This window comes from Tursiops truncatus, chromosome 9 (assembly GCF_011762595.2).
Source record: "Tursiops truncatus isolate mTurTru1 chromosome 9, mTurTru1.mat.Y, whole genome shotgun sequence".
In the NCBI taxonomy this organism is placed as follows: Eukaryota; Metazoa; Chordata; class Mammalia; order Artiodactyla; family Delphinidae; genus Tursiops; species Tursiops truncatus.
The window spans coordinates 102,094,270-102,119,914 of NC_047042.1; the positions used below are offsets into that span (position 1 = coordinate 102,094,270).

The window sequence follows — 25,645 nt, forward strand, 5'->3', positions numbered from 1 at the left end:
AAGGAGAAGAAGCCGGATTGGGCCTCAGACTCCTGCATGTCTGACCACCTGGGACAACCCAATGGGGAGCTCAGAGCAAAGACTGCCCATCGAGGACCCTGCACTGGGTGAAAGTATCAGGCTCCAGTGCCCCGGCCATGATCGATCATGGGCCGGGGGCTGCCCAAGGTGAGCATGGCCTGGCTTGAAAGCTGAAGCCGACTCCTGATGTGAGCAGCTGGGAGCCGAGCCACAGGTTCTTCCTGGAAGGTGATCAGAACCGGGGGCCCCTTCCTGTCTGCCCCACAGGTGGGCCTCTGCTCAGAGGCAGTAGATAAAAGGGGATGTGAAGAGAGCAGCAAAAGATTGGAGTTGTTGTTGAGAAGAACATGCCCACCCAAGACTTGGTTGTAAGGACGATGATGGGAAGGGTTGGAGACTCCAGCTGGCTCCGTGCTTTTCTCTGCTGCTTCCAATGGTCTATGAAGGAGGTAGATTGAACATAAAGCCAAGTTGGGTGTTTGCTAGGCTTGTGAGAGGGGAGCCATTCAGTGGGAGATTTGAGCAGAGGATGAATGACCATCAAGTGGATCATTGGAGGGGGAGTTGGAAGAGATAAGGCTGAAAGGCGCTTTTAACATGAAAGCAAAATAATCCGACCCAGTCGCAGGCAGATGCCCAAACACAGGCTTATTTCATAGAAACAAATGAGGAAGACATGGTTGAGAGCTGACTTCTCTATACCCAAGTTCCCACCTAATACAGAAGCGTAGGACATGCGCTGGCTTGCTGGGTCCTGTGGAGTAAATTTGTCCCTATAGATGGTAGATGATTGTGCCTCTGGTTAGAATTACACCTAGATAGTGGTGCATGGTTGACTTGAGTATTTACCAGTTTACCCATGAGTAAACAAACAGGCATTTTTCAAATATCTACTAGGTAAGCACTGTGCTACCTGGTTTCAGTATCTATCATGCAATACAGTATACTATTGAGTCATGTGATCTGTGGTCACGTGTGATCAGCCCCAGCGCATGCTCTGTGCCTCGGGAAGCTGGCACTCGGCCGCTAGACTTCTGATCCCCAGTCTGTGGTTCTTCCTGTTACTGTGCTGCCTCCACACTGGGGACACTCGTCTGATGTATTGGTGATGAGTAGAGGGAAATGTGCATTGTCTCTAGAGAGGGTGTAAAGGTCTCCTGTGTGCAGGGGAGCAGAGGTCATAAAGCTGGAAGGTGTGCATGGCTGCGTGCTCACCCAACCTTCTGAGACACTTGATCCACTGGAGGTACCCTTTCCAGGTAGCATTTATGGAAATTGACACTCGTTAGATTAAAGAGAAGTTAGTCTGCTGTTCCTGAATATACTAGACACCTGCTAGAAACCATAATCTAACAAACTGAATTTCAATACTAAGTAAGGCTGTTCCTTTCTGATCTCTTACCCTGTCCTCTGTGCTTGGAAAATTCTAAATCAACTCAGGCCAGGTGAATTCATTAGACCTTCAAACCTGCAAAAGGTCTTTTACTCAGGGCCGCCCCCATAATCCCTCCATCCTTACTTATTTGCTTATGCAAATGTGTGTGTTGAGTGCTGATACTGTCTAGATATGGAAGTAATTTTTTTTTTCAATTCAATATCGAGATTACAGTATGTTGGGAGGAGAATTCTCTAACTGTTCTTTATTTCCTATAATAATGTTTATGACCAATGAGACATAAGCTATTAAAATTCTTTGGAATTTTTTAGCTTTCTATTTTGAAGAATTTTGGGTGAAGAAAAGTTGCAAAAATAGTACAAAGAATTCTCTTCTATTCCTCAACCCACTTCTCCTACTGTCAGTGTATTTTATAATGACAAGAACAGAAAATTAACATTGGTACAATATTATTCACTCAATTACAAACCTTATTTGCATTTGCCCAGTTTTTCTACCAGTGTCCTTTTTCTGTCTCAGGATCCCACATTCCTGTAGATGTTACTTCCCCTCAGTCCCCTCCAGGCTATGACGTTTCCTCAGTCTTTCCTTGTCTTTCATGGAAAGAAAGATCACTTTTGAAGATCACAGGTCAGCTGTTTTGGTGAGCGCCTCCATTTGGGTCTGTCTGAAGTTTTCTCATGATTGGAGTAAGGCGATGCATTTTTGGCAAAAATACTGTTACCGAGCCACCCAAGTTGGTCCCCAACAGGGGTCTCCTGCGTGGTGTCGCTGGAGCCAGCAGGAGGGGACGGAGCTCAGTTCACAGGCAAAGGGAAGCTTTGCTCTCTGAGCGAGAACAGCTTGGGCTCTAGAGCACGCGCTCTCCCGCCAGGCCGGGGCGGGGCTGCTCTATAGGGTCTGGCCGGGGTTCTCGGGGGCGGGGCAGCCGCGCCACTCACGCTCCAGATCGCAAAGTGCCGGGCGCAGCGGTTCTGCACACGGCCCGCTGCCGCCATCTTGAATCGCGGTGTTGTGAGCGGCGTCCGTGCACAGGGCCCTGAGCCGAGGTGTCGGGCGCAGCCGTTTTGCGTCAGAAACTCTGGTCTGAGCGGGCGAGGCCTCTGCACGAGACCCGCTGTGAGCAAGTGGAACTAGACTAAGCACAGAGGAAGGAAAGGTTAGACTTATTACCCAGATTCTGTTTTCATTCTCCGGGAGTCATTGACGGGGTTTGCCGGTGACGATACCCTATGTAGGATGTTGTCTCTCAGTGCATCTTGCTAAAGGTTCGTGATGTTGATGTGTTTCACTTCTGGGGGTGTTGAGCGGATCTCCGGGTTGAGTTGCTGTCTGCCAGGCTTCTCCCTGCACAGTTGCCATCTTCTTCCCCTTTGTGGTTGGTAAGTATCCTGCGACTGTGCAGATCTTGTTTCTCTTCAGACTTTCACCCACTGATTTTAGCATATCTCGGTGGATCTTGTCTGCCGGGTTCATCGCTGTGGTGTCCGACCAAGGGTGATGCTCCGACCTTCTCCCCTTGGAATTGATTGGAATTCTCTTGTGAGGAAGAATTGGCTCTCCCCCCACTTAGTTATATATTGGATTATTTATTTATATTAGTAAGGATTCATGGATATTTGTTTTATTCTATGGGTTAATCCAGTATTATCATTAATTATTTTTTTTGCTCAAATTGTTCCAGCTTTGGCCGTGAGAGATCCCTGTAGGTGAGGTTCTGCCTTCTGTTAACAAGCTCTACCTTTTTTGAGTATTTCCTTACTTTCTGGCCCATAAGATGTTTCAGAATCATCCTGCATTTTTCTTGTTCTAGCCTGGATAAATTTCTTCTCCTAGGAGCACTATTTTATTTATTTATTTTTTAATTGGAAGATGGTGCTGAGAGAGCAACATATGAGCCCCCTGGGTGGGCTCGTTGTTATTGGTGGTTATTAGATCTGGTCTTCTCTATGAACAGAGCAAGGACATGTATGTATGTGTACTAACCTGTGGACTCACATATCTGGATTTTGGATCTATATGTATGTGTGTGGATGTATAGGTGAGAAATGATATCAGTGTAGTTTCAATTTGTATTTCTCTAATTTTGCCTGTGTTTGAGTACTTTTTAATACATTTGAGGACCATTTTTCTATATTTGTGAATTATCTGTTCATGTGTTTTTCTTATTTTTTTGTTTTGGTCTTTTATAACCTCCATATTTTAGAGTTATTTATGTAATAGGGATATTAGCCATTTTTCCATGGTATTTGTTATTAATATTTTTTTCCAATTTTCTATTGTTTGTGGGCTTTTTGTCATGCAAAAATTTTTTAATTTTTATGTAAGTTTACCCCTCTTTTATCACTTCTGGATTTTGAGTCATCCTTAGAAAGCCTTTCCCTCCACAAGGTTAGAGAGGAAATCACCTATGTTTACGAAAGTACTTTGAAATATTAAAAACATACAAATGGTAGGATTTGTTAAAATCATTTGGAAGCTGGAATGTTAGACGCCCTTCCTCTTCTAACTGCCTGAGGACCAGCCTTCCCAGCCAACTCCTCTTGTCATGGTCACCCCCTACTCCGTACCTTATCACCCACCTTCAGGCTTCCCTGGTTTCTCCAGACCCATCTCCATGCCATCTAAAACTACCCTGGGGCTTTGCAGACTATCTTGTCTTCCCTGACACTTTTTACTCTGAAATGTATTCTGCCTTGCCCTGATAGTATTGTTAAACATTTACTTTAGAATTTTCTACTGATTTAAGCTCTGAATCAGCACATCCTTACCCATTTCACCTCCCTTCCCTTCTTGCTTCGTCTTGGTTCAAGCAACTCCTAAAATTCACCGTCTTTAAAATTCACCAAAGACCACTCAACCCTAGTCTCTCTGTAGATGAATGAGCACATTCATAGCTGTGTCCTCTGCACAAGAAGCACTGTAGCGGGGTGGTAGGGAGCTCCCCTGACAGAGTCTGGCCTCTCCAGCAGGACACAGGGAGAGGCAGCATCCGAAAGAAACACAGACGTCAGTCTTTCCTACACGTGAGCACAGTGGTAGCTACAAAATATGCTGAAATATGTAATATCTATAAAAGTGTTGTTTTCTTTCTCGTTATGACTTTTATTCATTATTACCTTTATTTAAGTACATAGTCAGGATTTTTTTTAGCATGGTGTTTTGCATATCAGTAAATTAAGAATGAAAAGCGTAAGTGATGTTTGAAAGAAAAAACTCCTTCTCCCATGCTTCCTCTCACTCCCTCTCACCTCAGTGTCTCTCTGTCTCTCTGTCCCTCCCTCCCTCCCTTCTTATCAACACAAACCAAAGGGTGGACTCTGTCCTGAGACCACCGGTTTTAAAAGGTCAGAATGACCTGCTTGGGAAAAAACCTATCTGCCAGGAAAGCCGACGATGGAAATATGAGTTGTGGGGACTTACTGCATAGCTATGCATTTCCATTTTTAATTTTGACTGTTATGGATATTTTAAAAGCTGATCTACAGACCTCTCTGCATGTTCTCTCTTGATGAATATTTACTATTGAAGTTAAGCAGTGATGGACCTATTGCAGGTTCATGTAAATTTTATATGCATATATAAATATATATAAATATATAATTTTATCTATTTATCTGAAGAAATCTAATGGAGGCTGAAATGAGACATTTTATTTAATAACACAAGCTCCTGAAATTGATTAAGTGGAAGAAAAAGGAGTAAGTTTCAGCTGGAGGATAATATTACAGCATCTTAAATGCTTGTTTCCCACCATTTTTCTTTGCTTGTTTTTTTTCTTTCAGGGATCCTCAAAGTCTAGATCCACCAGAAGTCAGCAACGCAAAACTTCAGTATGCAGGATGGGGCCCCAAGGGTCAACAACTGGTAAGCAGGTCGCTTTCAGTGACCAACTTTTTGCGTTGAAGTTTCCGTTTTATACACTGAATGTATCTCACTATACTCAGAATCTGTGTTTGTGTGAATTTAAGTTTTGAAAAAGTCCCCAGAACATCTGCATATGTAAATGGCCATTTCTTTTGCTTGAGAACCGTCTTGAAATTGGGAGAGCATATGCCTTGGTTCTGGTACCCTTTATCCTTAAAGCAGTCCCTGACTGGAGCTGTGTGTGTATGGACTATAGATGTACTGTGAATCTGAGATACACCTCGTCAGAGGGCCGCAGATGGGAACGATCAGAATCATGGAGTCATGAAAGGTTCTTCTGCTTTGCTCTTGGAGCTCTGGCTCTTTTCTTTGGCAGGTTTTATGAGAAAAGTAGATGTGCTGGCCATGGTAGAGCCGGGCTCCCTGCAAGTAGCATCTGCAGAATCCTCCACAGCTAGTGTGGCCCTCTCTGCGTTACACTGAACATCTTCATGGATTCCCACTCAAACTGGCAAAGCTAAGATGTTTCAAGAAACTGAATGGCCAGGATGGTGTAGTGGAAAGGGGTCTGAACAACCGGTTAGAAGACAGAGGTTCTAACCCTGGGTGTTCACAAACTAGCTGCTAGGCTGCTGTCACCTGGCCCAGCTACTGAGTGAAAAATCTGGATGAGGTGACCTTGCAGGTTTGTCCCAACTCCAGCGTTACATTTGTCTAAAACCGGATGACAGTTGTCAGTTCCGTTCAGGAGGTTGCAGAGTGTCTGCAGTTTGAAGGTCAGGTGACGTGGTGGCTGATCATGTCACCATTTTCTTCTCCATCTTTAAGCTGATTAACAAAGCTGCATTTTAAAAGCTTTCTTTTCCCAGAAAAAGCGCAGAAAATGATCATTTTTTAAAATCTTGGGGCAAGATTCTATTGGATAGGCTGCCTACTGTCTTAGGAATTAAAACAGTCCTACTTTCCCCAATAGTACAATTATTTTTTCTTGGTTTCGTATTAATTCCATTGCCTCAAACTGATCTGAAGCAACAGGAGGGTATCGGCCACGAGGCTGCTTTAGCTGTTACCCCAGTGTTCCTGGTGCTGCGCACTTCGTGAGCAGAGGTTTCGAAAGGCACATGTAAGGATCTAAACCAGTGACAGCAGGTCAGGAGGGTGCTGCAGGCTGACTCGGCAGGATGACAGCAGTCCATCAACGCAGTCAGAACCAGGAGAGAAAAGTCTTCATTGCTCAAAGGCGCTAACTCTTACCCAAGGAAAAACTGCAATTCCACAGGAGACCGTAGAAGACCTAAGTGTTTAAGACTCGTGACTGATCTCTGATAGCTAAGTCCCTCTGAAAACCAACGATGGAAAACGTTTCTGGGAAGCAGATCTTTCCCACATCCGTCAAGTCATTCCGTAAACGTGACGCTGCACCTCCGTAGAGGGCTCTCCCCTTTCTCCTTGGTCCTTTGGGGGCCCACGGCACCACTCGGGGCGGGGGCGGGCACGGGGAATGGGCACCTTACTGAGTGGCCATCGTCCAGCCGTTTTATCGTCATCCGGAAAAGAACATCAGGACCCGGGCACTGTCGGGTTGTCTTCCTGCCTGCGCAGTGATTCTCACTAAACCTGCAGGCTCACGTGGGCCCGTGGGGGAGGCCGGATGCTATAACGAGGTCGTGCCCCCTAGGCCTGCCTTCGGGAAAGGGCTTGCAATTTAAGGAAAAATAACCCACAGCTGCAAAAGGAGGTGGTGTGTGTTGCATGCGTGCACACGCACACGCACACGCCTTAGGATTCTGTCTGGAATGCGGGGCAGCTGGGGCCCTGGGCTGATCATTCTCTGGGCAGCTTACTCATTGGCCAGTCCCTCCCCTGCCTGAAGCCACTGCTGCTTCCTGTAAATTGACTTTACACTCATGCCAGGCTTCCCAGTGGACGGGGCTGGGTTAAGTGATTATAGAAGTTAGTATATTCATCTCTTAAAGAATAACCGGCAGCATAACCAGGCATCACCTTCTCTGAGAAAGCTCCCCTGCCCGCACGGCCAGGTGGCACCTCCGGAGCCCACGTGTCACCGTGCGATCTCCTGTCACACAGTTTCCTGCCCACACATCTCTCCGCGGTGAGGTGGCCTGTGGTCTAAGCCTCGAGCACTTTTCGTCTGTGTGTTCTGAGTGCCTAGCTCAACACCTGGCGCTGAGGAAATATCTGTTGAGGTCAAAAGTGAACGCGTGAATGGACGGGTTAATAATCAGCTGATACATTCTTGTGGTCCTCAACCACTTAAACATAAAGTAATTGGGGGGACACAAGTAGCCAGAATCTGCGTGTACGTTTAGGATGTTACTGACGGGGAGGGAAGTTCAGCTTCCTTTCTGTGCAAGGAAGCAAAGGTTCGGTTAAGTAGTAATTGCCGATATTTGAGCTTAGTACCAGAAGTACTCATGTGCTCATGGAATTTTTGAGTTTTTAAACTTTTTTAACTTTGCAGTTTTTATTATACTGTTCTTGTACTGAGTCTAGTAGGCAGTACAGCTCATCACTGAGAAAATATCCTATAGCTTGGAGCAGGGGTCAGCAAACTTTTCCCATAAGGGGCCAGGTAGTAAATGTTTTAGGGGATCAAATGCCCTCTTGGCCGTCCTTACCTGGGGAGGCCTGACCCCTGGGACCAGCACCCAGTTGACCAGTACTCCCAGTGGGCACTCTTGCCAAAGAAAATTCAAAACCCACAAGCAGGCCTTGTAAACACTAACAAATCTCATTGCCATTTTATTTTAAAGAGTAAATATTGCTCCCAAAGGAAATCGACTCTAATTTCAATGAGTAATTCTCCTTCGGGAGCAGGGAACACAGCTGTGGTTAAAGTTCACCGGAGAACTTTCCCAGCATCGCCACCTCCTCGTGAGGAGGGGTCTCAGCGATGCATTTGGGTCGGGAACCCCATAAACCACAGGAAGATGACACTGGGCACCAGGAGGGGCTTAAAGGCATTTTCTCCAATGCTTCGATGTGGCCTCCAATTAGTGGCTCTTACCTTTTAGGGTAGATTTTGTTAGACCTTCAATCACATCGTAGGTCATGAACACTGCCAGGAACACTGGTCTCTGCACTGTTAGAGGGGAGGGAAAACCTTGACCTTGGGGAGGCCTCCATTCTGCCGGAAAGTCGCTTCTGAAATGGTGCTGGTCTGTGGTCTTGGTTGTTCAAGACGGATAACCAGGTTGTTTCCAGAATTCGACATCATCTACTGAAAGCCTAGAGATAGGAAAATGGATTTGGATAGATTAAATGGGATTAAGTGAGAAAATACATGTAAAACTTTGAACAGATTCCTCCCCCTTGCTTCCCCTTTCTCCCATTCTTTATGCGGTCAGTATACATAGTGATTTACACTAAAACATAAACTATATCAAAATTTCTCTCCATACTGTATCATTCTCCAGGTATCCCCTGCAGACGAGTCTCTGCCTAAATTGAGAACGTCTCTGAGCTCTTTGATCTTTTCGTGAAGCCCTACCCCGTGCGTGTTTGTCTATTTATGTGAGGTTTTGTCTCTGCTGACCTAGAATATGATCAAATTATCCTTTCATTTCCTTGCATGTCACCTCTGCTAGAGACATTTAGTAAAAACACACAAACACTGAGGGCAGCTGCAGTGGCCTTCCTTGTGTTTACAGCTGACGGCATTTGAGTTCAGGCCTCTTCAGGGCACCTTGCGGGCTAACACACCAGCACAGGGAACTTGGTGTATTTGTCACATAGCAATGTTTTCTTTTAGAACCAAGTGACGTGGGAACTTCTGCAATCGCGACTGCACAGTATTAGACAACATTAAGAATTTGAGGCTGGAGTCTGTGCAGGTCCACTTGGTGGATCAGAGACAAAGAGACTGGGTCTCTCTTTGCTTGGCCTGCTCCCAGGATGGGGACAAATGAACAATAAGCCAGTCGGGAAGTCTTCAGAATTGCAAAGTGAAGAGCGAGCAGAGGGGTTGGTGAGGGAACCTGGTGGCAGACAGGGCTGGCGCCGTCCTTGGGGAGCGGATGGGGTTGGGGATGTGGCAGCCCAATGGAAGAAAACTAAGGAGTGCTCAGGGCTCTGCATCCCCACTCAGAAGAGGAAGCTGACTTACCCATCGTCGCCCAGGGTGGGAGGCTGTGGTACTGATGACAGTGAGCTACTGCTCTGTGTCTCCCTGGAGACCAGAGAACAAAGTGAAGCATGTTTACCAAAGTTGGGGTTCACCTTGACTTCACGATGACATGGCTTGTTAGACCCTAGGATACTTTTCCAGGCAAAATCATGGATAGAATAATTTATCCAGGAGAGTCAAGGAGTCTTTGTTTAACAGAGTTGCTTTTTTTCACGAACAGTTCAGATATCAGCTCTCCTGACAAGGTCTCAGGGCAGTGGGGACTGGACTCCTAAGCATTTGCCCATAGCCCCAGAACTCTCGGGGGATGACAGATGTGGGCTGTCAGCCAGCTAAACGTGAAGGACCTGGCAGGCCAGTCCTTTTGTGTATGCACAGTTTGGACGCTCATCTGTTTACTGAACACTCCCCGTGTCCTGGAGCCTCTGCCAGATCCTGGCGCTGCAGAAGGGAGGCATGGTTCTTTCCTCACCGACTTCCGCTTCTGATGGAAGGTGCCTCTGTCGCCATGGTCAACAGCTCTTGGCAGCCATGATTGCTTCGTGTTGCGCGGCCACCCTCAGAAATGTTCCCTGCCCTGTCTCTGTCCACTCCGCCCAGACTTAGTGTCCTGTCCACAGCGGGAGCTGCAGGAGATCGGTAGCTGCCCAGGCCTCTTGGACCCTTCAATCTGGATAAAATGATTCTGCTGGAACAAAGCCCTCCCAGGTCTCTCCCTGCTCAGCCAACACACTGAAGTCTGGGCCTCCTCCCAGGAGTGAACTAGGTCACCTGCTGTCCTGTTGATTCTCTCCAGCCCCACACGTCCGTCAGGCTTTCCTCCCCAAGTTCCAGCAGCCTTTCCTCATGGAAACCTTTACACCTGTGTTCTCCGAGTTACCTGGTGGAGACAGCTTTGCAGAGTCTTGGGCCAGGCTGTACCTTAGTGGTGATTACACTTCTTAGGCCTGGGACGTAACAGCTGTGACTCTAAAGGTCTGAGTCCGCTCTAAGGAAAGTAAGCATTAAAAGTCAACTTCTTAGGAGCCCTTTTGTGTCAGTGCTGTTTTCCCGCCTACTTAACAACACCATTTTATCAAAGGAGGCTATTTTTCTTTCTAACATGTCACCAGCAGGAAAAAAAAAAAGAAAGCGAGGGTCTTACTTCACCTGTTCACTGGCACTGGCTCATGCTTCTTCCTCCCAGATGGCATCACGATACGCTTCTGTGGGTCAGTGGAGGGTTCAGGAAAATCCAGGCGGAAGGTTTTTGCACTCCCACTGGGTCACTTCATAGCATTCGAGTTCCCACTTTAAAGAAAACAAATTTTTATTTTTTTTCCTCTAAATACAACCTTTATTATGATCCTTAAATTTTTGATGAAGTATTTTCATTTTCACTCCCTTCCAAACCATTTGTAATTTCAGATTTGATTTCTTTTTTTTTGTTTGTTTTTTGTGGTACGCGGGCCGTCACCGCTGTGGCCTCTCCCGTTGTGGAGCACAGGCTCCAGATGCACAGGCTCAGCAGCCATGGCTCACGGGCCTAGCCATTCCGCGGCATGTGGGATCCTCCCACACTGGGGCACGAACCCGTGTCCCCTGCGTTGGCAAGCGGACTCTCCACCACTGCGCCACCAGGAAGCCCCTGATTTCTTTTTTGATCCAAGGTATTTTATTAATTATAATTTCAATCTATTTAAAAAACTACTTATTCCTAGCTTTATTTTAATCATAGAGCATACCCTATACAGTTTCTTTAGGCAAGTATATAATTAATTCTTGTAAACATTCTGCAGATATATATACACGATGTATTTTTCCATTTAAAAACTATAAAATTGTATTATTTAGTTCTTTTTTGTATGTCCTCATTTTTGATCTAATACAGCTGTCTAATTCTGAAATAGGCAGAATAAGGGTTACCAATATATTCGTGTTTTAATTAAATTTTAATTGCTTTTCTGTGTATTTTTGCTTTATATTCAGTTGCTATGCATTTTGATGCATGAAGGCTTATGACAGGTATATGTTTATTCTGTCTAGTATTTTTAACCTAGATTCATTATCTGATTTTATTTTTTTAATTTGAAAACGAATTTTTAAAAATAGCTCATTACCGTTGTAAAACTTCATGCTACTGAAATGTCAATAATTCAGCATAAGATACTAAATGAAGAGGTTGTTCTTCAAAACACTTCGTCAAATGGAATAAATGGCAGAGAGAATAGACGTGAGGATTGGAGTGCATTTGCCTCTTGCCCCTCTCAGGTGTAGGTGCCTGCAGAGAGCTTGGCAGCCGTGGGGAAGACCTCAGCTCTCGGGGTGACAACCAAGTGCAGATAGAAGGGCCGAGTGGGTGGCGCTCACCCTGCAACACTGAGCTCAGAGGATGGGCAGGTGCAGCCAGGACACCTTCCACTACACCGGGAGTCCAGGAACCAACCCAGATTTGAACCTAGAAGCCTTGAGCTCGCGTCACAACCACCTCATCCATCTCAGAATCTGAAGGCCCCCATCTTAAGCCTTAAAAGGAGAAGGAAGTTTTATTTAATTTGTTTTGGTTTTCAAAACCAAAACATTAATTATTATTATTTCATTAATAATAAAAACATATTCAGATCTTGCTGCTGGCACGTGCTAAAGGCATGGTTTGGATTAAAATACTTAACTTCTCAAGACCTCAGTTTCCTCATCTGTAAAATGGAGATAACAGCGCATATCCTGTAGGGGTCACCATATGGATTAAGTTAATCTGTTTAAAGTACGTGGAGTGGAACCTGGTAGGAAGAAAGTGCTCGCTGAGGGATGGCGTTTATTGTTGTTCTTGCTGTTAGGGTTATTACGTGGCTTAACCAAAATGTAGAGAATGAGAACAAAATATGAATTTCATCAGATGAGAGTCTGGTATGTGTAGGAAGTTGAGTGGGGCTGCGTTTGATAGAGCGGGGCGATGCCAGCTATAACGGAGGGTCTGGGTGGGGGGCCACGGGCTGTCTCTTCCGCGACTCTTCTCCTGACTCGTAGCGGGGAGGGAAGCCATTCGCCAGATGCACCATCAACTCCTATGCCTCTAAGCCTTTGGCTCCACGTCGGTTTTCAAACATGTGTCTCTTTAGAAAAGACCATTATCAGGTGACAGTTCCCCGGCGCTGATGCCACCGCAGGATTATCCCTGGAGGAACAGAAAGAATACGTTCCTTATAAGAAGCCTGGGCAGTATCTGTATATATAAGTCCATGCCACTCTCTCTCTTCGTCCCAGCTTACCCTTCCCGTGTCATCAAGTCCTTTCTCTACGTCTGCGTCTTTATTCCTGTCCTGCCCCTAGGTTCTTCAGAACCATTTTTTTTTTAATTCCATATATATGTGTTAGCATACGGTATTTGTTTTTCTCTTTCTGACTTCACTCTAAATAGATAGCTAGTGGGAAGCTGCTGCATAGCACAGGGAGATCAGCTCGGTGCTTTGTGACCACCTAGAGGGGTGGGATAGGGAGGATGGGAGGGAGATGCAAGAGGGAGGAGATATGGAGATATATTTATATGTATATATATCGCTGATTCACTTTGTTATAAAGCAGAAACTAACACACCATGGTAAAGCAATTATACTCCAATAAAGATGTTAAAAAATAAATAAAATATGTCCTACAAAATAAAATAAAATAAAATAAAAAAATAAGAAGCCTGGGCAGTCAATGCCCAGAACATACTCATCCTTTAACTGGAAGCTAGTTTCCTTGGACCATAATCTCCCCGCCCTTCCCCCCACCCCACCCTCTGCTCCCTGGTGACCACCGTTCCACTCTGCGTTGCCATGAGTTCGGATTTTTTAGATTCCACATATAAATGAGATCATACAGTATTTGTCTTTCTGTCTGACTTATGAAATGCTAATTAAGTGAGTGGAAGGAGGAAATCGTTTTGCAGTAGAGAAGTGTATCAATCAATGTGCTGTACACCTTCAATTTACCCAGTGATACATGTCAGTTACATCTCAGTAAAGCGGAGGCGGGGGCAGGCGGGAATCCCACGAGCCTGTGGGACCTCCTGTCTCCTTCTCCCTCCTGTAAACCAGAGTCCCCAGCCCCGGGACCTCCAGCTGGTCGCTGTTCTCCAGTCCTTACCAGCAGCCACAGCGAGCTGAGCGGAAAAGGATGAGCTGCCTCCCCCAGGTCACAGCCCCCAAGGGCATTACTGCTCACCCAGTTCTGAAAACAAAGGGGGCAGGGAGCGTTTCATCCACTTTGACAAGTCGGCCGAGGGGAGAAAGATTGATCTTTCCAGCAAGAGAAGATTATTTAATGAAATGTCATAGACATGGGGAGAACCAGACTGAAGTGACACCCCATTAATAACTTATAAAAGTCTCTAATCAGTTTGGGTTAGTTTGGTATTCATTGTAAAAACATTCATCATGGGCACTGAAGTCCATGACAGCAGCCAAGAAATTAATTCCCGGGGATGGAAGTTGCCTTATGTCCTCAAATAACAGATGGAGCCGGTTCAGTCCATGATTTACTAGCTCTGCCAAGGGTACCCTTCGAATTTAAGGCAACGTGTTATCACTTCACGGCTCTGTGGGACTCAGTCACTTCAGTATTCACTTGCAGTCAAGTAAATAAGCTGAGTTTTCAGCAAATAACCTGGATAGATGGGGCGGAGCTTCCCGATGATCACAGTCAGAGAACCAGGACGATTAGGAAGTGGTTGCCAGGGCTTTTCCCTTTGACCAGCAGGTTCTCTGGAGATACAGGGATTTCAAAACACAAAGGCAACTTCGTCATTGGGGCGTTAGAGAGGAAGTGAGGAAAGCAGTGTAATTAGTAAATTAAGATTCAGTGCAGATTCTTTTTAACTTCTGTCATGCTGTGTGAATATGGGGGGCATAAGAGAAAATTCATTCTCAAAACAGTATGAAAATATATAGTAAGCGTCATAAAGACATTCCTGCACTTTAGCACAGAAACCCCTGTTAAAGAGAAGCCAAAAGCTATATAAACAAAGACATTCATAATGCTTTTATCTATAATAATGATTTTTAAAGGCTGGAAATATCCTACGTGTTTATAGGAGAGCAATTTGGTAAAGTGTGGTACATTGACAGGATGAGCCATTATACAACCATCAAAAAGCAGCAGGTAGACTGTATAGGAACAGGGGAAATATACCATCTACTAAATAAGATTAGAACTAAATATAAGCTGTTTGGTATATATTTGCATATGGGGAAGGATAACTATTTGAGCCTGGCCAGAATATGGGCATTTTACCCACTTCTAAAAGTTTCTTGGATGAGCAACATTACATATTCATTAAAAATTGGAAAGAAAGTGCATTGTCAAGGGCAAGGTTTAGGAATTCCACTCAGTAGACGTGTGTTCCACCCAAGGGGGGCGGGGGTCAAGCGTGGTGGTTTTTGCAAATTGGTCCTTGGGACGAGGGTGCCTTCAGTCCCACTGGGTTCAAAGCACTGTGCATGTGCCCTTTCCCCCGGGCTCTGCTGCAAACCCTCAGGAGGGATTTTCCAGAATTGACTTGTAAGCCAAAAGCAATTAAGAAAAAGGTGGACTCAGGGTTGAAAACCGGTCCTGACCTAGTTGTGCACGTAGGTCTGTGAAGACAAACCATGTTCTCTTCCTCATCAGGGCTTCCCTAATGCGATCGTGATGGGGGCAGTGTATTATTTTTTTATAAAGAATCTAATTTTGAAGGGTGCCCACATCAGCCTTGAGAATATTAGGTTAGAGAATTTCAGGATAATCTATCAAATAGAATTAAAAAGCAGGACCAGAGTTCTGCATTAAGAAAGAGTGCATTTAATGATAGATTCCTTAGATAATGTAACAAGGCAGTTATAAATTAAAATAACCTTTTTAGACATTAGGACGTGGGGTGGAGGCCACAGTTCCATTTGCAGCCATGGACAAACCCATCATTTCCCATTATGTGCAGAACAGGTTCTGGACATTCAAATACTCCTTTCCAGGAGCCTCGGGGGTGATCTACACTATCTGTGCTGCCAAGAATCTCTTTAGTGTCTGTAATGGACTTACAGGATATTTTGCGGACTTCTCCCATTTGGGTGGAGGGGACACCTCTCTCTCATGATTCCTGAAATGTCTCACGATTGGAAAATATCAGAGTAGTGGCTCCGTCTCTTCGTCTCCATAAAATAACCATGACTTGTTGTTTCTCTAAACTGCTGTGATATTGTCAGCCCTACTTATTGTGGCAGTTAGCTTCCTCGTTTTATTATTCAGCTATTTCACTTGTGAATAACTTTATTTCCCAGACCACATGTAAGCTCGTCAAGGACAAAGAATGTTTTTCATTACATTTCGATCTTCCCCAGCCCAGGGCTCCACTGAGCAGAGTCCAGCTTCTCAGCAAATACCTGGTAAATGAGTGGTACCCCAGAGGGAAAATAAACTTAAATGTCAGATTTATGGACACAAGGTCCAAAATTCATGGAAATAGAAACACTTGATGTTGCAAATTAAAAATTTTAAGATTTAGCAACTTGTCTGATGCTTTAGACCGTGAACAGTTCAGCAGTTCAGACTGTGATCAACACATGGAAAGAATGCTGGATTTTTGAGTAGGACTTTTTTTTTTATATATAAAATGTTTGCTATGCTTTGAAAGATCTCAAAACAAAGATGTGAATTTTCACTATTAAAACTTGTCAAGAAGGACAGGCTGGACTGAGCGTCTTGACCAAAGAGTGGGAACTCTTTGGTTTTCCCCAGGAATTTCAGAGTACAAATGCACCCCTTCCTGTCCCAGCAAGATGCAGGTGATTTCATTCTGTTTGCTATCAGAGGGGACAATCAGACCTCACTGATGTGTGTCCTCACTCATCCTCTGGTTACTGCGTCTGGGTTGGTGAACAGCACAGAGACACCCAGGGCACCAGACAGAAAATGTTTAGCTCACGTGAAACAAGATGCTTCTAAGAACTTTATCAACATCTTGGTCGGTTATGTGGGAATGATTCTTCCTGCCTTTTCTTCAAAACAGACCTCCCAGCACTCCTTTATAACACCGTGTCAACCCTTACTGATTATTAGAAATCAGTTATAAATTTTGGAAAGTCACAATACTTCATTTTTTTTAAAGAACCCTTCTCGATACCAGTGTCTTCTTTCTGCCCTTGGACACGGTTATTCCCACAATCCACGAGGGTTTATTTTAGTCGCCTGACTCCTGGGGAATGCGGGCATCTCCTTATGACAGAACAAAGATGCGAGTGATCGTAATTAATCCATGAGTCAGTTTAAAAAAACAGACCTAGTTTTATGTATTTTACAGTGTGTTTATTTTATGTATATAGTGGCTGAAATTTAGTTCAGTTCAGTCATTTCCATTTATAAAGGATAATTAGCAAGTTTGTGAATTGATTTTTCTGTTTGTTCTTCAATTTGAAAACCTAATCATTTGTCTGACTGGTTTCAGTTTTTACCATAATGGCTTTGATGGCCATTAACAGCTGGAATTATGTTTTAATGTCCTCAGCTGGGCTTGGTTTAATAAGTGTAAATCACACATGTTGGTAAGCCAAGGCTAGGCCAATACTTTTATCTGACATCTCCCCAGCCCCGGTCTCCGCGGAGTCCTTGCCCACGTGAGCAATGCCTGCCCCGAACTTACCCAGACTCAGAATCTGGACTCACCATTGTTTCTGCCAAGCCTGCTGTGGCTACACTTGCAGTAATTGCTACTCAGTAAAGGGACCACCATCTCTTCCGCTGCCCAAGTCAGAAACCTGGCATTCGTGACTCCTCTGCCGTCCTCATCCCCAACTTGACCCATCAACAAGTCCTGTGAATTCTACTGTCTTGGTACCACTAGGCCCCATCCTGTCCCCTCCATTCCCATCATCACCTCCCAGTGGACCCCTGTGATAGCTGCTGGCTTGGCCTCCTGCCCTGAGTCTACCCTGCTCAGAACATTCTGTAACTGAGTGATCATGTCGACCTCCTATGTAAAATCCTTCCCCTGCTGCATTGCCTTTAGGGGAAAGCCCAGACCCCTTAACGCTCCTGAGGTGCTGCCCCTGACACTGGTCTCCCCATCCCAGGCTGAGGACCAGTCATAATGAACACTCTGCAACTCCCCAAACGTCCCAGACCCTCTGCTCTCTGCACATGTATCCACGCTGTCCCTACACTCTAGAACACATTGCTAATCCCACCCTTCACCCCGACCCCGAGCTCCTTTGCCTGGTTAAAGCCACCTTCTGGCCTCAGGAAGTATTCCCAGACCCTCACCCACAGCCGTGATTGGGCTGGAGACCCTCTGCTCATTCCCCTCCCCCGCTCATCATTCTGTGTGTCAGCTCCTTAAGAACAGGTACCTTCTCCTCTTCACTAATGTATCCTCAGCCCTGAAGTGCAGACTTGACTGTTCGTAAGCACTGAATGAGTATGCAAGGGCTTAATGAGGGACTTGATCCATTAAGGCATATTATTGTTTTTATTGCAGCATAGTTGATTTACAATATTGTGTTTTACAACATTGTGTTAGTTTCCCGTGTACAGCAAAGTGATTCTGTTATACATATATATACATTTTCATTTTCGTATTTTTTTCCATTATGGTTTATCACAGGATACTGAATATAGTTCCCTTCGCTCTACAGTAGGTCCTTGTTGTTCATCCATTCTAAATATAATAGTTTGCATCTGCTAATCCCAAACTCCCAATTTATCCCTCCCCCATCCCCTTCCCCTTTGGTAACCATAAGTTTGTTTTCTATGTCTGAGTCTGTTTCGTAAATAAGTTCATTTGTGTCATATTTTAGATTCCACAGATAAGTGATATCATATATTTGTCTTTCTCTGTCTGACTTCCTTCACATAGTATGATAATCTCTGGGTCCATCCATGTTGCTGCAAATGGCATTATTTCATTCTTTTTTATGCCTGAGTAATATTCCATTATATTGGGTTGACCAAAACATTCATTCAGGTTTTTCTGTAACATCTTATGGACAAACCCGAACGAAATTTTTGGCCAACCCAGTGTATCTGTGCCACACCTTTGTCCGTTCCTCTTTATCCATTCCTCCAATATCTGGACATTTAGGTTGCTTCCATGTCCTGGCTATTGTAAATAGTGCTGCTGTGAACATAGGGGTGCATGTATCTTTCTGAGTTAGAGTTTTCATCTTTGATATATGGCCAGGGGTAGGATTGCTGGATAATATGGCATCTCCGTGTTTAGTTTTTGAAGGAACCTCCGTACTCTTCTCCATAGTGGCTACAACAATTTGCATTCCCACCAGTAGTGTAAGAGAGTTCCCTTTTCTGCACACCCTCTCCAGCATTTATTGTTTGTGGACTTTTTAATGTTGGCCATTCTGACCAGTGTGAGGTGGTACCTCATTGTAGTTTTGATTTGCATTTCTCGAATAAGCGATGTTGAACATCTTTTAGCGATGTTGAACATCTTTTCATGTGCCTTTTGGCCATCTGTGTGTCTTCTTTGGAGAAATGTCTATTTAGGTCTTCTGCCCATTTCTTTTTTTTTTTTGTGGTACGCGGGCCTCTCACTGTTCTGGCCTCTCCCGTTGCGGAGCACAGGCTCCGGACGCGCAGGCTCAGTGGCCATGGCTCACGGGCCCAGCCGCTCCGCGGCATGTGGGATCTTCCCGGACCGGGGCACGAACCCGCGTCCCCTGCATCAGCAGGCGGACTCTCAACCACTGCGCCACCAGGGAAGCCCTGCCCATTTCTTGATGGGGTTGTTTCGTTTTTTTGTTATCGAGTTGTACGAGCTGTTGTGTATTTTGGAAATTCAATCCTTTTCGGTTACATCGTTTGCAGATATTTTCTCCCGGTCCGTATGTTGTCTTTTCATTTTGCTTCTGGTTTCCTTTGCTGTGCAGAAGCTTATAAGTTTGATTAGGTCCCGTTTGTTTATTTTTGCTACTTAAGGCATATTGTTTACCCAAAGTGAAAATCAGTTACCTTTTCTGATATAAGCATAAACCTGAGGTGCATTTGTCATATTTTTCCTGTATTTTCACCTGTTGTAACTGGCCTTCCATCTTAGGCCATAACTTGTAACATACCTCCCTTAAATCTTAATCTTTGCAACCTCCAAATGAGTTATAATTACCCATGACGTGACGTTCAAGCTCAGGCTCAGGGAACTTCCAGCAAATTTCCAGATTAAAAAAAAATTATAATTGCATGTGCATGTATTTATTTCATTAAACTAATTTTCTCCATGGCCATACAAGCTCATATTTTCTAAATTCGCTGAGAAATGTGAATGCTTAACAGAATTTGAATCATTAAGATGTGCTCTGAAGTCACTGCTCTCTATTTCCTTTGATTCTAATCACCCCAGGACAAGGTTCGTGGTGGACCTGCTTAGTGAATTCTGTCTTTTAAATTTCCTGTTATTGCATTAGAAGATTAACTGACTCCAAAATCTTCCTATCAAAAGGCAGAGAATAATAAAAGCATAAATTCATCAGTCAGTGGAAAAGTAAACTATCAATTCTAGGCTGATGAAACATAACAGAACCTCACTGTAGCACATCTCATTGTTCTGTGGCCTCAGCCATCTCCCCCCATCCCTTTTGAATGGTATCTGAACAGTCAATCAGTGTCAGAACAAAGCAGCCTATCAAGCAGCTGGTAGGCCTGCCTTTCGTCTCCTGTGTCATAAGGAAATGTGCCAGTGTTTTTGTAATTTCCCAATGAGGTGGCAGAGTCTGTAAATCCTTTCTTCCAACAACCCTACAATTTTATTGGCCAAGCGTTCAACGGCCTGGTACACATTTAATGAAAACAAAGGGTTATTGTGGTAGGTGATTGTTTGAACTAGTGGTTCTTAGCTACTCTCTGACTTTTATAAAGACCAGTGCCTGGGCTCCATGCCCAGGGACTCTGGTGTGTTTGCACCAGGCAGGGCTTGGGCACTGCTGAATATCAAAGCTCCCAGGAACTTCTCATGTGCAGCCAGATTTGAGCATCGCGGGTTCCGATGTCGGCAGGCTGGGTGGGGACTGCATGGTCTCTTTAATTACTCTGAAGCCTCGTGGACACCGGGCCAACTTCACGAAAAAACAAAGAATCTGTGAGATTGTTTTTAATCACCAGACCTATAGCAAAGGAGTGTGTTGCATATAAAATCTCCAGTCATTAGAACATTCCCAGTGAAACCTTCACTTCCCGATGTTGATGGTCGCTCATCGGGTCAGTGGGCACATGCAGGCAGACGCTGACTGCACTGCAGGTGGCCTTGGTCCTGGCCAATCAATTCAATTCAAAGTTAAGATCAGGATGTTACAAAATTATTGTGTTTTCTTTTTCTTCTAGCTCTGGGTGAGGAGTCATTGCCCACATTGAAAGACATTTTATGCAATGTTAATAATTTTTTTGTGATTTTCTCCAATCAAATCTATAAACAATAAAGTCTACTAAAAAGACAGCCATAACTAGCAAAAGTGCTAGATTTCAGACAGCAAGTTGTCGCTACGTGGCTGCTTGGGTTGGGACATAATAGCTAATAATAAAGCAACCCTCTATTTAGGGCTTCCAAGGCACCAATTACCAAGACAGGCATTTTACATACATTGTCTCTTTTGTTCACCATATCTCCATTTAACAGTGAGAAAATTGAAGTTCAGAAAATGTAAGTTGTTTCTCCAAGATCACGTATTAATGATGGTATCAGAACAGAAACCCAAGTCCTGCTTTTTTCTCTGCACCAAACTGTACGTCTGGGTTCAGTGTCTTCAGCTGAAAAACCAGAATGACTTATCTTGAGACCAAATGAGTTCATGTCTGTGAAAAGTCTTTGAAAATCCCTTAAATGCCCTGAAAATGCAAAGTGTTATTACTGGGAATGATGATATTTGTATTCAAGGCCACCCATATGAAACATTTTTGCAATGTCAAGAAACTGGCTGTCTTCTGATACAGCCGCTGGTGTAGTTAATCTAACACACTATCTTTCTCCCTACTCGCCTCCTAAAAGGAAATGAAACATTGACCTAACTGTGATATTTCGTCTGAAATCTCTGCAGCTTCCATAAATGAGCTGTCAGGGCCCCAGAGCAGGCACTAAACCCCAACCGGAATAAAATGTTCCTTCTGTAAGAGACGGATCATTAGTCCAGTGGGACGTACTCACACTTGAGTGATGTGCAAAGCCTTTTTAGAGGGTTAAACAAATAAAACTCCAAGTGTCCCCTTCCCCGGGGGTGACCTAAACATTTTTTTTTTTTTAGTTTTCTACCTTTAACTATTTTATATTTCAGATGCATTTTTATATCTTAATGAAATACTTTCTAAAGGCAAAGAATATATATGAAGTGTGAAGAATAATAAAATGAAGACCCACACACCGTCCACTCAGCATGGAACATGGAACATGGTCTCACTCCCCTCCCCCACCTGACAACCAGACTCTGAATTTTCTTTACTCTTTCCTGCTATTTTTTTTTATAAATTTATTCTATTTACTTATTTTTGGCTGCATTGGGTCTTCGTTGCTGCGCGTGGGCTTTCTCTAGTTGTGGCGAGCAGGGGCTACTCTTCGTTGCAGTGCGTGGCCTTCTCATTGTGGTGGCTTCTCTTGTTGTGGAGCGCGGGCTCTAGGGTGCATGGGCTTCGGTAGTTGCAGCACGTATAGTTGTGGCTCATAGACTCTAGAGCACAGGCTCAGTAGTTGTGGCACATGAGCTTAGTTGCTCCGTGTCACGTGGGATCTTCCGGGACCAGGGCTCGAACCCATGTCCCCTGCATTGGCAGGCGGACTCTTAACTACTGCGCCACCAGGGAAGTCCTCCTGCTATTTTTTGAAAAGTTTTACCACATGCTGATGAATCCCTGAACAATGTATCAGTTATGGTTTTAACTTTAAATAACTGTTGCCATACCTTGTATGTACTCCTGTTCCTTGATTTCTGCACTCAACACCGTTTGTGATATTCGTAGATATTTGTGATACATGTAGCTGTAATTGAACATTTTTCAATGCGACTTGGTCGTCCATTGTACAAATATGTCCCAATGAGTTTATCCAGTCCCCTGCCCATGGATATGCAGTTCATTTCTAGTTAGTTTAAAATTTTTTTCAGTTTTGTTAAGTACATGTTGCTCATTTCCTGGTACACGTGCCAAAGTCTCTGTGGGTTTTAATTTGCATATAATTGATTACTAATGAGGTCGAACATTTTTTACAGGTGTAATTATTGTTTATATTCCATCTTCTATAAAATGCTTGTTCATGCCTTACCTATTTTTCTTTTGGGTTGCGTGTCCCTTTCTTATTGATATGTATATTTTCTTTATGTAGTGTTTTTTTACAAAATTAATATGCAGAAATCTGTTGTGTTTCTTTTTTTATTGAAGTAGAGTTGATTTACAATGTTGTGTTAGTTTCAGGTATACAGCAAAGTGATTCAGTTATATATATATATGTATAATATATACATATATATGTATCCTTTTTCAGATTCTTTTCCATTATGATTTATCACAGAATATTTTTTTAATTAATTAATTTATTTTTGCTGTGTTGGGTCTTCGTTTCTGTGCGAGGGCTTTCTCTAGTTGTGGCAAGCGGGGGCCACTCTTCATCGCGGTGCGCGGGCCTCTCACTATCGCGGCCTCTCTTGTTGCGGCGCACAGGCTCCAGACGCGCAGGCTCAGTAGTTGTGGCTCACGGGCCTAGTTGCTCCGCGGCATATGGAATCCTCCCAGACCAGGGCTCGAACCCGTGTCCCCTGCATTAGCAGGCAGATTCTCAACCACTGCGCCACCAGGGAAGCCCCTATCAAAGAATATTGAATACAGTTCCCTGTGCTATACAGTGGGTCCTTGTCCTTATATATTCCAAAATCTAATTATTTTTCCATTTTATTATTGACAGTATTTTCTTGCACTTTACAGCTTGCCTTTTCACTATCATTTTGATATTTTTTTGATAGGAAAAGATGTTAATTTCAATGAGATAAAATTTATTCACTTATGGTTTGCATTTTTTATGTCTTTTTGAAGAGATTTTTCCTACCCTGAGAACATATTGTCCTACATGTCTTCTAACATTTTTGTAATTTCATCTTTCAAAATAGGTCTTTTAATCCACCTAAAATTGACTTGGGAGTTGGGTGTGAAGCGGACTTACAATTATTCTTCCGTAGGAGTAATCACTGTCCCAGAACCATTTATTGAAAAAATCTTCCTTTCCTCACCGATCTTCAGGGCTGCCTCTACCATTTATGTACTTTCCTGTATGTGTAGGTTTGGTTTCAGACTCTCTGCTATGTCCCACTGGTCTTTTGTCTATTGATGTGACAGAACCACACATTCTTAATTACCATAGCTTTATAATAGGTATGACATCATACCTGTTGGCAGTAGGTATTGTTACATCTATTGTACTAGATGTACATGTTGCTCTTGGGGCGTGTCTTGGCTATCTTGGGTAGTGTGTGTGTGTTCTTTTTTTTTTTTTAACATCCTTATTGGAGTATAATTGCTTTACAGTGGTGTGTTAGTTTCTGCTTTATGTGTGTGTTCTTTTAAAAACACTTTTGGGCAATTAGTCGGAGCTGCGGTAAATGTACACACCAGTTATGGGAGGGCTTATAAACTTCAGCTGTTGAACCTTCCAATACATGGTATAGTTGACAATTTATTTACTTTTTCAAAACATGTCTTCCACTACTAAAGTCAATCTTCTCTAATAAATTTCATGCAAATATGTGGCTTAAATGTATTCCTAGGTATTAGAATATTTTTGGAACTATTGCATGTATTTCATTATTTTAAATATAATTTTTCTAATTTATATATGCAGGTGAATAGAATTGCAGTTGACTTTTTATATTGATTTCATATCCCTCAGCCTTGCTAAACTCATTTAATTCCAAAAATTTATTTGTGATTTCTTTGGATTAAGGATTTAGGCAATCCTATCCTCTCCAAATGCTGACAAATTTATTTCTTCCTTTTTCACCCTGCTCTGTCTGCTTCCCTTATCTGTCTTGCTGTGCTGTCCAAGGCCAAGTGGTATAAAATGGTAATTGTGGGACTCTGATCCTTGTCTTGTTTCTGATCGTAAAGGAAATGCTTTCAGGTTTTCACCATTTAGTGTGAAGCTGCTACAGACTTATTTGGTAGACCCCCTTGACCAGTTTAAGGAAAGTCATTTCCATTTCTAGTTTGCTCTGAGGTTTTGTTTATGTCTTTGTTTTATTTTTGTTTTTTTGTTGTTGCTGTTGTGGTTTGTGTTCTGTTATTCGTTATCTTGAATGGATTTTGAATTTTGAAATGTGTTTTCTGCATCTACTGAAGTGATCCATGTGGCTTTTCTCCTTTAATCTGTCAGTGTAGTACTGTATTGATCAACGGAAAACCACCTTATGTTAGTAGGATAAATCCAATTAGATAAATCCAACTTTCTTATACACATACATATTTTGCTTGTTTTTTTAAACCAACATTTTCTTTACAATTTTTGCATCTACGTTCATGAGTAAAATTGATCTACTAGTATGGTAAATACATTATTGAGTTAAACTTAAATCACTTTATTAAAATGGTACTTAGGTACAAACGCAAAGCTCGATATAAACTTACATTATATATATATATATAAAATTTACCAATTAACTTCAACAAATCTGTAAAATCGACAAATTTAAAAGGAGCAATACCAATTTATGTTGCTGGTGATTACAGCACTGACTGTTCCTGCCTTTTCTTTTTCACACCTATGTTACCCTATGCCATGTTATGAGTCAATTTCCTGTGACTTTTCTTTATGACCTGCTGAGAAACCTTCTTTGGAACAACAGAGCATGACATTATTGTTGCTTTGCTTGGCAGAGTTGTATTACTTACACATCAAATTCACTTTTATTCTTTTCTCACAACAACTCAAGTAGTGTCACTTGACTCTAATGTGCTTGTAAACGTAAAGTCAGGAATTAAAAGTAGATGATGAGGACTTCCCTGGTGGTGCAGTGGTTAAGAATCTGCCTGCCGATGCAGGGGACACAGGTTCGAGCCCTCGTCCGGGAAGATCCCACATGCCGCAGAGCAACTAAGCCTGTGCACCACGACTACTGAGCCTGCGCTCTAGAGCCTGCGAGCAACAACTACTGAAGCCCGCGTGCCTAGACCCCGTGCTCCACAAGAGAAGCCACCACAATGAGAAGCCCGCGCACCACATGAAGAGTAGCCCCCACTCGACGCAACTAGAG

At 43.4% G+C, this 25,645-nt stretch overlaps 1 protein-coding gene across 1 annotated transcript in view; it reads left to right on the forward strand.

Moving 5' to 3' along the window:
- DPP6 (dipeptidyl peptidase like 6) overlaps window positions 1–25,645 on the forward strand; it is a 772,816-nt gene that overhangs the window by 558,510 nt on the left and 188,661 nt on the right. Inside the window, exon 7 of the mRNA XM_033863543.2 lies at window positions 5,203–5,284. Within this exon, the coding sequence (XP_033719434.1) occupies window positions 5,203–5,284 (82 nt within the window). The remainder of the gene's footprint in view (window positions 1–5,202; window positions 5,285–25,645) is intronic.